Here is a 13,128-nt window from a genome sequence, read left to right on the forward strand (position 1 = left end):
GAACGATGGCAATGCGCTGCAAGTGCTCCGCCCATGATGAGTTGTAGATGAGGATGTGATCGAAGAAAACAAGCACAAATCGTCGCAAGTAGGGACGGACGACGTCGTTCATGAGGGCCTGAAACGTTGTCGAGGCGTTGGCGAGTCCGAAGGGCATCACCAAGAACTCAAAGTGGTCGTAATGTGTGCGAAAGGCCGTCTTCGCGATGTCGTCCGGATGCATCCGCACCTGGTGGTAGCCGGAGCGGAGGTCGAGCTTGGTGAAGAAGCGTTCCCCATGGAGCTCGTCTAGGAGTTCCTCAACGATAGGGAATGGAAATTTGTCCTTGGACGTCTCGGTGTTAAGAGCACGGTAATCGATGTAGAAGCGCCATGAGCCGTCGGCCTTGCGAACGAGGAGCGCCGGTGTCGAGAATGACGAAGTAGTAGGCCAGATGATGTCCTGGGCGAGCATGGCCGCGCACTGCCGCTCCAGCTCGTATTTCTGCAGCTGGGGGTAGTGGTACAATCGCACAGAGACGGGTGCTATGCTCGGCAGGAGGTGAATGCGTTGGTTGTAGGCTCGAACTAGTGGGAGGCCGTGTAGCTCGTCGAAGAGGTCGTTATGCTGCTGCAAAAGGCAAGCCAACACGGGTTACGCGGGGTCGATGGAGGTCGCCATCAACTGGATCTGGGGGCTGCTAGGGCAGCGCCACCCACGCCCTCCCACCGGACGCGGCGACCCATGCGCCAGAAGATCATCGTCATGACGTTGAATTCCCAAAGGATAGGACCCAGGGTCCGCGAAAAGTCGACGCCGAGGATGCAGTCAAAGCAGCCCAAGTTGATGGCGACACACGTGATGGTGAAGTGCTCGTCGCCGATGATGAGGGGAACATGTCGAGCAATGCACTGGCAGTGGAGGCGATCCGTGTTCGCAACGGTAACCCGGAGCTGCTCCCGCCCGTCGGTTGGAGCGCCAGGCGACGCATGGTGGACCCCGGCAGGAAGTTATGGGTGGAGCCCGTATCCAACAGGGCTAGAAGGCACTCTCCGTTGATCGTTATCGGCAGCAGCATCGTCTTCTTCGTCTGTATACCCGCGAGAGCATGGAGGGAGACCACGAGGACGCTTGCGAACCCCGGCCGACCTCTGCGTCAAGTGGGGCGGCGAGATCGCCGAGCCCGGCAGCAGCGGCGTTCTCCTCGAGGTAGTCCGTAGCCTCCAAGTTGTAGCACAGCCCCTGACGACGGCACTCGAGTTGCTCAGCCGGTGTGAGCCGACGGAATGGACACGCTGCTGCCGCGGCGTTGGGTGCCGCGGGGGCCTGGCAGCCCGTCCCAGCGCGGGGGGTGGCGGCCGCCGGGGGGGAGCGGCCCGAGGCGGTGCGCCTACTGCATGGCCATCATACGGTGCTCGAAAGCTCGGGCATAATACATGGCCGTCTGGAGGTCCTGTGCCCCACGCATCTCCACGTCAATGCGGATGTGACAAGGCAGACCGTCCGCGAAGAGCCCGGCCCGCTGGCGTGCTGAGATGCCGGGGGCGTGGCATGCCAGCGCCTGGAAGCGGTCGACGAAGTCTTGCACCGTGGAGAGAAACGACAGGCGCCCATGCTCCGCCAGTTGGCTCTTGCGTATCGGCGGCCCGAAGCGCAAGAGGCACAACTCGTGGAATCGCTCCCATGGTGGCAATGCCGCCCTCGTCCTGTTCGAGGGCGTAGTACCACGTCTTGTTCGAGGACGTAGTACCACGTCTAAGCTGCTCCTGTGAGCAGGGCCACTACCAGGACGTGGTCTCAGGTTGTAGGGATGGAAGGAGGGCTGGTGAGGCTGGAGGCGCGAGCGACCGCGCTGGGAAGAAGGGCCGCAGGGGCGGCTATGGTTTTTAGGGGTCTCCGCAGAAGCCGAGCAATTACGATTGCTACTTGTTATCCCCAAAACGAGTCTTTACATATGCTTATATAATCCCTTATATGCTAATAAAAATACGATAAGTTGGATCAAGCCCCTAACTACCTGCGCCATTGGGCCTCCTCCGGCTGTAGTGTACGCCGGTCATAACAGAAACTCTGCTTCCTTGCTCTATGTTCTACTTGCTGCCTGATGGTGGAATGCAATGCCGCAATGGAGGAAGAGAAGTGCAACAAACCTGTCGTAAATTTGAACTAAATTTTATGTAATTTATATTTGATCTTTCTGCTCTAGAACTACAACAGCAGGCAAAAAGAAACGCAAACTGCGGTTATATACACTAGACGTAAAACAGCCGCAGTCTGCTTTTATTTTGCCCGACAGCAAGTTTACAGCCGTGTCCAGCCACCAGAATTTGCCACCTCGTGTTCTATCCCTGTGTACAACTTGAACGGAGGGTGTGGCTGATGGTGGGAGTACGGGTGGGATCAATGGAAGGCATGCCAATTAGCCAACTTGATTGAGGAGTCAATAACGGCTGAATAATCCCGTTATTCCAGGGTATCTGTTGGCCATAGCTGCTTCCACTTGGAGATTTCGTCCTTGTCTTGGAGCTTCCTTATTCCACCGTAGAATCCATCGCTCTCGTTGCCTTCTTCCCTGTGGTCCTTTCGATTTACCAGGGACTGCCTCCATCTCGAGCCAGGCGTGTATTGATTGAACTCCAGCACCACGATGTCTGCAATAATATACCCACACAAGAGTCTGTATGTTCAGAGATCCACTTCCATTCCGCTTAAGAGTAGCGATGTTCATGTTATATGCTATCAATAGTCATCGCAGAGTAACTGCTAAGAACTAAGATACTACTTGACCTCAGAATTCCACATGAATTTGTTGCGTGCTTATTTTTCTGAGACAACTCAACATTTACAACTCTAAACTAACCACTCAGTTTAAAATTCAACCCCTCAACTTGAAAACCGGTTGACCCATACCCCGGTCAAACCACCCGGTTTTGACTCACTGAAGCGGTTTTGACCGTGTTGAATGCTGACTGTGCAGTGCCACGTCAGCAGGGGGTGCAACTAAGCCACTAGGTCAAAGGAGAACTTTTCTTGGTCAAAAATTGCAGAAATTGAATTTTTGATGAATAGCTCAATCTGTTCCGCCCAATATGTTGAAAATTGTCACAGGTTAGTCCACATGCCATGCTTCCTGTTCTGTGAAATTGGGTCAAAATTGTAGAAATTGAAATTTTGATGAATCTCTCGGTCTGCATGGCAAGATATGTTGAAAATTTTCGATATTAGTAGAACATGCTATGCTTAATGTTATGTGCAATTTTCAGAATTTTCTGAAAACAAAATTGCCCAATTTTTTTCCCCAAAATTGCAGAAATTGAAATTTTGATGAATCTCTCAATCTATTCGACCAAATATGGTGAAAAATTTCCATGTTAGTCCACATGGTATGCTCGATGTTCTGTGAAATTTTCAGATTTTGCCATTCCTTCTACCTGCTGACATGGCACTGTCCAGTCAGACCAGTCCAATGAGTTAAAACCAGGAGGGGGTGGTTCGGCTGGTTTTGAAGTTTGGGGTTGAATCTTAAACCGAGTGGCAAGTTCAGGATTGGCAAGTGTAGAGAATAAGAGCACATCATCTATAATAAAACCATCTTCAATATAGGTAATAAAGCAAGCATAACCTAAAAGGAGGGATTCTCTTGGAACAAACACTCGCAGAAATGTTAATGTCAGCTATCTTCAAAAATATGTTAACTAGGTTATCAGCATCCCAACATAATGTATGAGTGGGGAGACAATGAATCAGTTTAGTTTATGGGAATAAACATAATATAAAACACACTCTAAAGTAAATGAAGGTCAAACATATGAGGAAGACATCATTTTGAGATTAACACTTTGCTTTTAATAACTGTATTATAATGTTCTTTTTAACTTTGCTGAAATGTTCATGGGGTCATGACTCTGAAAATCCTATGTATACGCAACTAAAACTTGCGCAGGGTACGAGGAAGGGTCCGACCACTTTGGGTCTATAGTACGCAGGCTTTCCCTACATTTCTGCAAGAGGCTGTTTCCAGGACTTGAACCTGTGATCTCATGGTCACAAGGCAGCAGCTTTGGGTCTATGTATATGCAACTAACTTTGCAATTGTTAATCAAGTCAAATAAACTAGCCCTAGAGATTAAAGCTATTCTCACCACTAAGATGACACCGACAAAAGTGCTCATTTCCATCACATGATTCCAAGTGGCCAACAACTCCATACCACCAGCCTGCCAAACATATATAGCAACACATGAATGAACACACTGTCCACCAGTATAATACTCCTCATCACTATCAGATAAGATTAGCATATCCATATGGCAATGTTTAATGATTCTTCCAACACTGTCCAAAGCGAACACTGCATTGTTGGGCGCCTGGGAACATACCATATGGGAACTCCTTGTTCCTTCTCCACTGAATCTCAATGTTATCGCCAGGCCGTAGTTCATGTAAGCAGTCAGAGGCATGCAGGTCATGTGCAAGAGTTTCGACTGGAGGTGCCCTGACCCTTTCCCATTGCACGCCATCCTCCAAGACTACAGTTCGCCGCCCGTGTGGTGGATACCTGGCACGTCAATGCTTTCTATTTTGAGTTATCTCAGATCAGATAGACAACTTGAAGATACAAGAATAGAAAAGGAAGGAAAGTATGAATCATCTCCACTAGTTGTGTGCCTAGAAACCATATAGCATGTTCACAGTTTATGCTTCATCATAAGCTAAAATCAGACAGAAATTAGTACCTTGCATGGAACGTGTCAGTGCGGAAATCATAGCTGACCTCTGCATCATAGCATGACATCATGAACCCAACATGCCCATGCTGCAAAACAAACATAGTCTCAGGATTTGTTTGTCAAACGAAACAGAAATATCGTTAGTTGAAAACTAACAGAAGACAGGAGCCCAAAGGAAGATGAACAGCTATCTAGAAATCTTTGCCATATTTAATTCAGCTGGAAACCAAAGAAGAAAATCCATCCAGCCAAATTAAGGTGCAGGCTTATATGATTGCTCTACAAGTGGTCTCTAATAATTGAGCCCTTGCAGTCTAATAATTAGCACTGACAATTATAACAAAGTGTACGTACTAGGGAGTAAATTGCATGCTTTACAATAATGATGAAACGAAACCATAGTAACTGCTCTGCTCTAAGGCCTCAAGCATGAGATTATTGTAGCACCTCTCGGTTGTAGACCTGTGCGGGGAACCAGAACTTGCCGCTCTCCATGTGAAGATAGCACGACATGATAGAATCATCCAGCACAGGGCCTGCGGACATGCCGGCGCCGCCTTCGGCCCTAGGCCGCATCCAGGACACCACCGGGCAGACGCAGGACAGTGCGGCAAGCCACCTCCGGTGCTTGCCGCTGGCAGCAGACCCGCAGTACCCCGACGCGCCGCCGCCGGCCGCGGTCGACGAGGACAGATACGCCCTCCACTCGTCCCTCGCGGCCGTACCCAGGACAGAACCCCACTTGTTGGACATGTGGCTCTCCCACAGGTGGTCGCTCCTGCACCTTTCCCGCATGGAGCGGCTGACGGCGGCCATGTTCCGCAGCTCCGCCGGCGGCAGCTTGGCGAGAATGCAGTCGATGGCCAGCTCCGGGAGGTCGAGCACCGATGGCTCGCCGGTCATATCCGTACTCTCCACCTTGGCGGCCGGTCGCTTCCTCTTGAAGGACGGCATGAGGGGCATGGCGTCGGCGGGCGTGGCCCTGGAGGCGACGCCGCCGAGCAGCCTGTAGCCGGCCAAGAATCCGAAAAGCGAGAGGGCGAGTTGTTGGGAGATGGAGGCGAGGAAGAGTCTCATGTCACGGGCGCATGGCTTGGACAAGAAGAGGAGGCAGGAGAAGACGAAGGTGGCGACCAGGGCAAGCATTGATGAGAGGCAAAGAAGCGAGGCGTGGAGCACTGCGACTGCACGCACAGTGCTCCTCGCAAATAAACAACACAAGCCACCCAGACCCAGACCCAGACCCACTGGAAAGAGATATGAGATGATGCTGCTACGACCACAGCCGCATCAACCACTTTCTCCGGCCGATCGGCGATGGAACCCACTTCACTTGAGAGTTGAGAAGGAGAAAGGGTTAGAAAAATATTGGGCAGGATTCGATCGAATCGAAGCCCGGAGAGGGGGGGGGGGGGGGGGGGCACTTGTTGCCGAGCGGGGATTTCTCGGATTGAAGCACGAACTGATGAGCAGGCACACAAAAAAAAGGTCAAGTTCGAGCTAATCACTCGGACGGGAGGGAACCGAGGTGGGATCTCCGCTGCTGGAACGGGAGTATTTGGAGCCAAGGAAAGATCAAAGAATGGTCCTAGCAAACTACTCGTAGTAGATGAAAGGGGAAAAGGGATCTTGGAAGGAGATAAGGGAGAAAGAGAGAGAGAGAGTAGGTGAGAGGCGAGCGTTGGTGGGAGCGAGTGAGCAAGAGGGAAGCGTGGGCAGGGCCCGGCCGTGCAAAGCCCCACGCGAGCAGCTTCCCTGGCAAAGCTCACCGGCGCCCTCCTCTCCGCTCCGCCCCCTCTCCCTCCCCGTCCCTCCTCTCGCTTCCAAGAAAAAGCTAGTGGGTGGAGGAAGGAGAGGAATGGGAGGATCGCAGGCCTAGGTAGGAGGCGAGTATTTATGGGTGGAACTCGTTTCTGGCGTGCGCGCGCGCGCTTCTCATCGAACCCCTCCTTGTTTGCCTCCAAACCTCTTGTTTCGTGGAGCGCCACCTCCACCTCCAGGAGGCAGGCCAATAATTGATCGGGAGCCATGCGTTTGTTAGAGCCAATCATAAGAGGTTTCTTGTATTCCACGGGGGCCAAAATGGCGGAGGTGGAGGTGGGATGGAGAATTCATGGCCAAGTTTAGGACAGGATTTTTCTTGATAGGAATTGTGTGTGCGCACATTTGCTTCTTCATCCGCGCTTCATGTTTCTCAAGGATCTCGACCTCACATTTTCTTGCCTTTGCTGCGATTTGGATGTTGAGTTGTGGCAGCTTGGGGAGGCAAGGACGGTGACGTGTTCAACAGATTTTGCCTACTTATTTCTTATTTGGGATGTAGTGAAGGGACCGAAAATGACCTCTCTTTTTTTTTGAGCGGGGACCGAAAATGACCTTGTGTCTTGTCTTGCAACGCATGTTGTATCAGTCCTATGCTAATACAGAACATGATTGCATTTTATTCCCTTCGTAAAAAAATATACTCCCTCTGTTCCAAAATAAGTGTCTTAACTTTGTACTAGTTTTAGTATAAAGTTGTACTAAGCTTGAGACACTTATTTTAAAACGGAGGGAGTATAAGAATGTTTACTGGACGCAGAATTAGTGAACATGATTTCATGCGCACCCCTTATGAATAGTAAAATAAATTAAAAGTAGAAAAAAATCAAAAAATATTAATATTTTTGTAACATACTTAGTCAACCGACATACCGTGTCTGAAATTCCATAAATAAATTACATCCTTATTATTCTGACAAAAATGAGAAAATCAAAGCTATTTAATGAACAGTAAGGTTTCAATTATATTTTCTTACTAAGAATATCACGGGTATCAATAATTCATGAAGCTTCACATGTGAGTAGAATGGTCGACAAAGTTTGTTACCCAAAAAAATAGATTTTTTTAATTTTCCTAGTATATATTTTTTAGTTTACTATTCATGGTGGATGCACGTGGAAGCATGTTCATGTTTGTATTTTCGGGCTCTTTTATTTCTTTACGGAGGAAGTAAGAAATGATAATACTCCCTTCAATCTAAATTAATCAATGCGACCTCTATACAATGTCCTTACTAGGTCGTATATCCTCACAACATGAATGCAACAATGAATATACTCGGGTGTTTTTCAAAACCATAACATCGTGTACTCCATTCTTCGATCCCACTCACAGTTGAGGATCCTTCATTCTGTCAGACAAAGAGAAGGTACAAAAAGGATTCAACCGTCAGTTTTCAAAACAAGAATGTAGTGATGAAATTTATTTTTGACTCTATTGGGGGCAATACCATTATTTCCGACTGAATGTTTGACACGCCATTTGGATGTTGATATTAGGAGCTCGAAATGGACTTCCTCATTCGGGCATCCCGAATAACGTTGTTTGGTTAGCCACAACATTCCGACGTGGAATTGAAGGCCAATATTGCATGCCCAACGACAACATGTTCCCGCCCCACTCTCCAATCTTGAGTCAAATCCCTCGGTTTTGTTACGTATTCTATGCCACTTACCCCGTCGCCCTCTCATGGGAAAAGGAAAAGAGCGACTCTCCGGGACGCGACGAGAAGCGACGTGCAATGGAGCTCGACAACGGCGTGGGTCAGTGGCCTCTCCCATGTGTCCTCCTCCTTCTCTCATTTGTCCGACGAGTTGTTACAATCAAACTATCACTCACAGCACATCGAGTAGAGTCTAGATCAATTCATCTCAAAAGAAGAACAATTGAAGATAAATGGCATCAGCCACATCAGAAAATGGAGTTTACAACTAAGTTATTCTCTTCTTATCTCTATTGTAGCCCCTTTTCCCATTACAGAGCTAAGCAGTTGGGATTTGGACGCAACTACCTTATGCATGCACACTGCACATGACTTCACTTGGGCATGTCTTGGGTGTAACGTCCAAAATACGATGCTATCCTCGTGACAGCTTAAGGGGCTAGATAAGGATAGAAGCGCATTTTGGGTCGCTTCGCAAGAATGGATATCATCACAATACATGTAATGAAGGGATGAGTATATGGAGTTGGCTTACACTCGCCACAAGCTATAACATGAATATGTCAATACATCAATACATACCAATCATCATACAGAGGAGCAGGATCCCGACTACGGCTGAAAACAAATGAAAAAGAGACGACGTCCACCATGTTATCCTAGGCTGCCGACCAGGAACCCATTATATGGTCATCAAGGAAGAATAAGAAGAAGTCCAAATAGAACAAGCATCGCTCTCATGTCAAAGCATTGCATTACCTGTACCTGCATCTGTTGTTGTAGTAATCTGTGAGCCACTAGACTCATCAATCTCATTACCAAGGGTATAAAGACTAGCAAAGCTTAATGGGTATGGAATGGTAAAATGGTGAGGTTGCAACAAGCACTAAGCATTTATTATATGGCTAACTTATGAGTAAAAGAATAAGAAGAGTGATGTACGCATAAACGGACGTGTAGTGAACTAGTAATGATCAAGAAGTGATCCTACTTACAAGTCAAACATAACCCATCGTGTTCCCTTGTTGGTTCAAACCTCACAACAAGAGACGATTACGGTTACGCACATGATTGGTGTATTTTAATTGAATTTACTTCAAGTTTTCTATAACCGGGTATTATAAAGTTTCCAAGTTGCCACATAACCGCAAGAACGGCTTTTCGAAAAATTTAACTCTGTACGGGTGCTCCAACTCATCCAACACAAACTAACCACAAGCTGCGGTGGAAAACCTTAACCTCGAGATAGCCCAAAGTGTTCTCGGAATCCCAGTGCACAAGACATTCGTTAAATGTAGAACAAATCCAGCAAGACCGCCTGACAGGGCAGATCCTGATAGGAGCCGCACGTATCTCTTTCTCAGGGGGCTTCCACATGAACACTATCTACGGTGGACTAATAGAATTCTCGGAGTTTCCCGGGATGGCCTCGCAAGTGGCTCAGTTTTGACCAACACTCATGAGGAGCACTCGCCCGAGTTGTTGATTAAATTATCCATGGGTTGATCATGCCCTATTGAAGTTCTATTAGTTAAGCAAATGTAGTACTGTTGGGGAACGTAGTAATAATTCAAAATTTTCCTACGTCACCAAGATCAAACTAGGAGAAAGCAGCAATGAGAGAGGGAGAGCATCTTCATACCATTGAAGATCGCTAAGCGGAAGCGTTACTATGAACGCGGTCGATGGAGTCATACTCGCGGCGATCCAATCCAAGCACCGAACGAATGGTGCCTCTGCGTTCAACACACCTCAGCCCGGGTACGTCTCCTCCTTCTTGATCCAGCAAGGGTGAAGGAGGAGTTGAGGGACAGCTCTGGCAGCACGACAACGTGGTCGCAGTGGACCTTGTGGTTCTCCGGCAGGTCTTCGCCAAGCGCCGCGGAGGAGAAGAGGTGGAGAGGTAGGGTTGCGCCAGGGGGTGATGTTCAAGGTGTGTGCAGCCCTCCCAAAACCCCCATTATTTATAGGAGGGAGGGAGAGGGGGCCAGCCACCCTAGGGAAACCCTAGGAGGGGCGGTAGCGGCCTAGGAGGAGGGGGCGCGCCGCCCTAGGGGTGGCTTGCCTCCCAAGTCGAAGGGAAGCAGCCCCACGCCCTAGGGTTTTTCCCTAGGCGTCTTGGGCCCTCCTCTATTGGCTCACACCAGCCCACCAGGGGCTGCTTCCCTTCCACTTTCGTCCCATTCAGCCCTTCGGGACAGGTGGACCCCCGATACCCTTTCGGTGGTCCCGGTACAATACCGATAAACCCCGAAACCTTTCCGGTGGCCGAAAGTGGACTTCCCATATATAAATCTTTACCTCAGGACTATTCCGAAACTCCTCGTGACATCCGGGATCTCATTCGGGACTCCGAAGAACCTTCGGTAACCACACATACAATTCTCATTACAGCTCTAGCGTCACCGAACCTTAAGTGTGTAGACCCTATGGGTTCGGGAACCATGCAGACATGGCCGAGACATATCTCCGGCCAATAACCAACAGTGGGATCTGGATACCCATGTTGGTTCCCACATGTTCCACGATGATCTCATCGGATGAACCACGATGTTCAATCTCGTTACCGGCAAGGCTCTTTACTCGTTCCGTAACACATGATCCCGTGGCTAACTCCTTAGTCACATTGAGCTCATTATGATGATGCATTACCGAGTGGGCCCAGAGATACCTCTCCGTCACACGGAGTGAAAAATACCAGTCTCGTTGATCCAGTTACGTTGTGACGTTTCATACACCCAAAGCACTCCTACGGTATCCGGGAGTTGCACAATCTCATGGTCTAAGGAAATGATACTTGACATTATAAAAGCTCTAGCAAATGAACTACATGATCTTGTGCTATGCTTAGGAATGGATCTTGTCCATCACATTATTCTCCTAATGATGTGATCCCGTTATCAACAACGTCCAATGTCCATAGCGAGGAAACCATGACCATCTATTGATTAATGAGCTAGCCAACTAGAGGCTCACTAGGGACATGTTGTGGTCTATGTATTCACACATGTATTATGGTTTCCGGTTAACACAATTATAGCATGAACAATAGACAATTATCATGAAGAAAGATATATACTAATAACCATTTTATTATTGCCTCTAGGGAATATTTCCAACAGTTATTGGGCACGACGCACTGGGAATCACTCCTAGGTCGGTGATGAACTCCTTCATCCAGACTCCTTCCCGCGCTGGTTCCGAAGCAACAATGTACTCCGCTTCACATGTAGATGCCGCCACGACGCTTTGCTTGCAACTGCACCAGCTGACTGCCCCACCATTCAAAATATACACGTATCCGGTTTGAGACTTGGAGTCATCCGGATCTGTGTTGAAGCTAGCATCGACGTAACCCTTTACGGCGAGCTCTTCGGCACCTCCATAAACGAGAAACATATATTTATTCCTTTTTAGGTACTTAAGGATATTCTTGACCGCTGTCCAGTGATCCACTTCGGGATCACTTTGGTACATCCCTACCAAACTTATGGCAAGGTTCACATCAGGTCTAGTACACACCATGGCATACATAATGGAGCCTATGGTTGAAGCATAGGGGACGATACTCATCTTTTCTCTATCTTCTGTCATGGTCGGGCATTGAGTTGTACTCAATATCAAACCTTGCAGTACATGCAAGAACCCCTTCTTGGACTAATCCATATTGAAATTCTTCAATATCTTGTCAAGGTATGTGCTTTGTGAAAGACTAATGAGGCGTCTCGATCTATCTCTATAGATCTTGATGCCTAATATGTAAGCAACTTCTCCAAGGTCCTTCATTGAAAAACACTTATTCAAATAGGCCTTTATGCTTTACAAAAGTTCTATATCATTTCCCATCAGCAATATGTCATCCACATACAATATGAGAAATGTTGCAGAGCTCCCACTCACTTCTTGTAAATACAGGCTTCTCCATAAGTCTGTACAAACCCAAACACTCTGATCACCTCATCAAAGCGAATTTTCCAACTCCGAGATGCTTGCACCAACCCATAGATGGAGCGCTCGAGCTTGCATACCTTGTCAGCATTTTTAGGATCGACAAAACCTTCCGGTTGTATCATATACAATTCTTCCTTAAGAAAGCCGTTAAGGAATACCGTTTTGACGTTCATTTGTAAGATCTCATAATCATAAAATGCGGCAAGTGCTAACATGATTCCGACGGACTTCAACATCGCTACGGGTGAGAAATTCTCATCGTAGTCAACTCCTTGAACTTGTCGATAACCCTTAGCGACAAGTCGAGCCTTATAGATGGTCACATTACCATCCGCGTCAGTCTTCTTCTTAAAGATCCATTTGTTTTCTATGGCTCGTCGATCATCGGGCAAGTCCACCAAAGTCCACACTTTGTTCTCGTACATGGATCCTTTCTCGAATTTCACGGCTTCAAGGCATTTGTTGGAATCCGGGCACGCCATCGCTTCTTCATAGTTCGAAGGTTCTGTATTGTCCAACAACATGATTTCCTGGACAGGGTTGTCGTACCACTCTGGTGCGGAACGTGTCCTTGTGGACCTACGAAGTTCAGTAGTGACTTGATTCGAAGTTTCATGATCATCATCATTAACTTCCTCTCTAGCCGGTGCAGGCACCCTAGAAACATTTTCCTGTGCTGCGCTACTCTCTGGTTCGAGAGGGGGTACAATTACCTCATCAAGTTCTACTTTCCTCCCACTCACTTCTTTCGAGAGAAATTCTTTCTCTAGAAAGGATCCACTCTTGGCAACAAAGATCTTCCCTTGGGATCTGAGATAGAAGGTATACCCAATAGTTTCCTTAGGGTATCCTATGAAGACACAGTTTTCCGATTTGGGTTCGATCTTTTCCGGTTGAAGTTTCGTGACATAAGCATCGCATCCCCAAACTTTCAGAAATGACAGGTTATGTTTCTTCCCAAACCATAATTCATACGGTGTCG

At 47.9% G+C, this 13,128-nt stretch overlaps 1 protein-coding gene across 1 annotated transcript; it reads right to left on the reverse strand.

The window, feature by feature from the left end:
- Nucleotides 1–2,136: 2,136 nt before the first annotated feature.
- Nucleotides 2,137–6,735, reverse strand: LOC123443563 (F-box protein At2g32560-like). The gene is made up of 5 exons (XM_045119985.1): nt 5,158–6,735; nt 4,717–4,796; nt 4,360–4,538; nt 4,123–4,197; nt 2,137–2,631 (listed from the first exon to the last, which is right to left on the reverse strand). Exons 1-5 carry the CDS (start codon nt 5,854–5,856, stop codon nt 2,444–2,446), a joined length of 1,221 nt encoding a protein of 406 aa, XP_044975920.1. The 5' UTR covers nt 5,857–6,735; the 3' UTR covers nt 2,137–2,443.
- Nucleotides 6,736–13,128: the final 6,393 nt, after the last annotated feature.

Source organism: Hordeum vulgare, chromosome 3H (assembly GCF_904849725.1).
Source record: "Hordeum vulgare subsp. vulgare chromosome 3H, MorexV3_pseudomolecules_assembly, whole genome shotgun sequence".
In the NCBI taxonomy this organism is placed as follows: Eukaryota; Viridiplantae; Streptophyta; class Magnoliopsida; order Poales; family Poaceae; genus Hordeum; species Hordeum vulgare.

What these genes read in the sequence shown, in the direction of transcription:
- LOC123443563 (XM_045119985.1), bottom strand. Translation starts at nt 5,856, where the DNA reads ATGCTTGCCCTGGTCGCCACCTTCGTCTTCTCCTGCCTCCTCTTCTTG. An exon ending in ACTGACACGTTCCATGCAAG is followed by an intron (nt 4,539 to 4,716) that starts GTACTAATTTCT and finishes TTGACGTGCCAG; the next exon opens with GTATCCACCACACGGGCGGC. An exon ending in GAACAAGGAGTTCCCATATG is followed by an intron (nt 4,198 to 4,359) that starts GTATGTTCCCAG and finishes TATGTTTGGCAG; the next exon opens with GCTGGTGGTATGGAGTTGTT.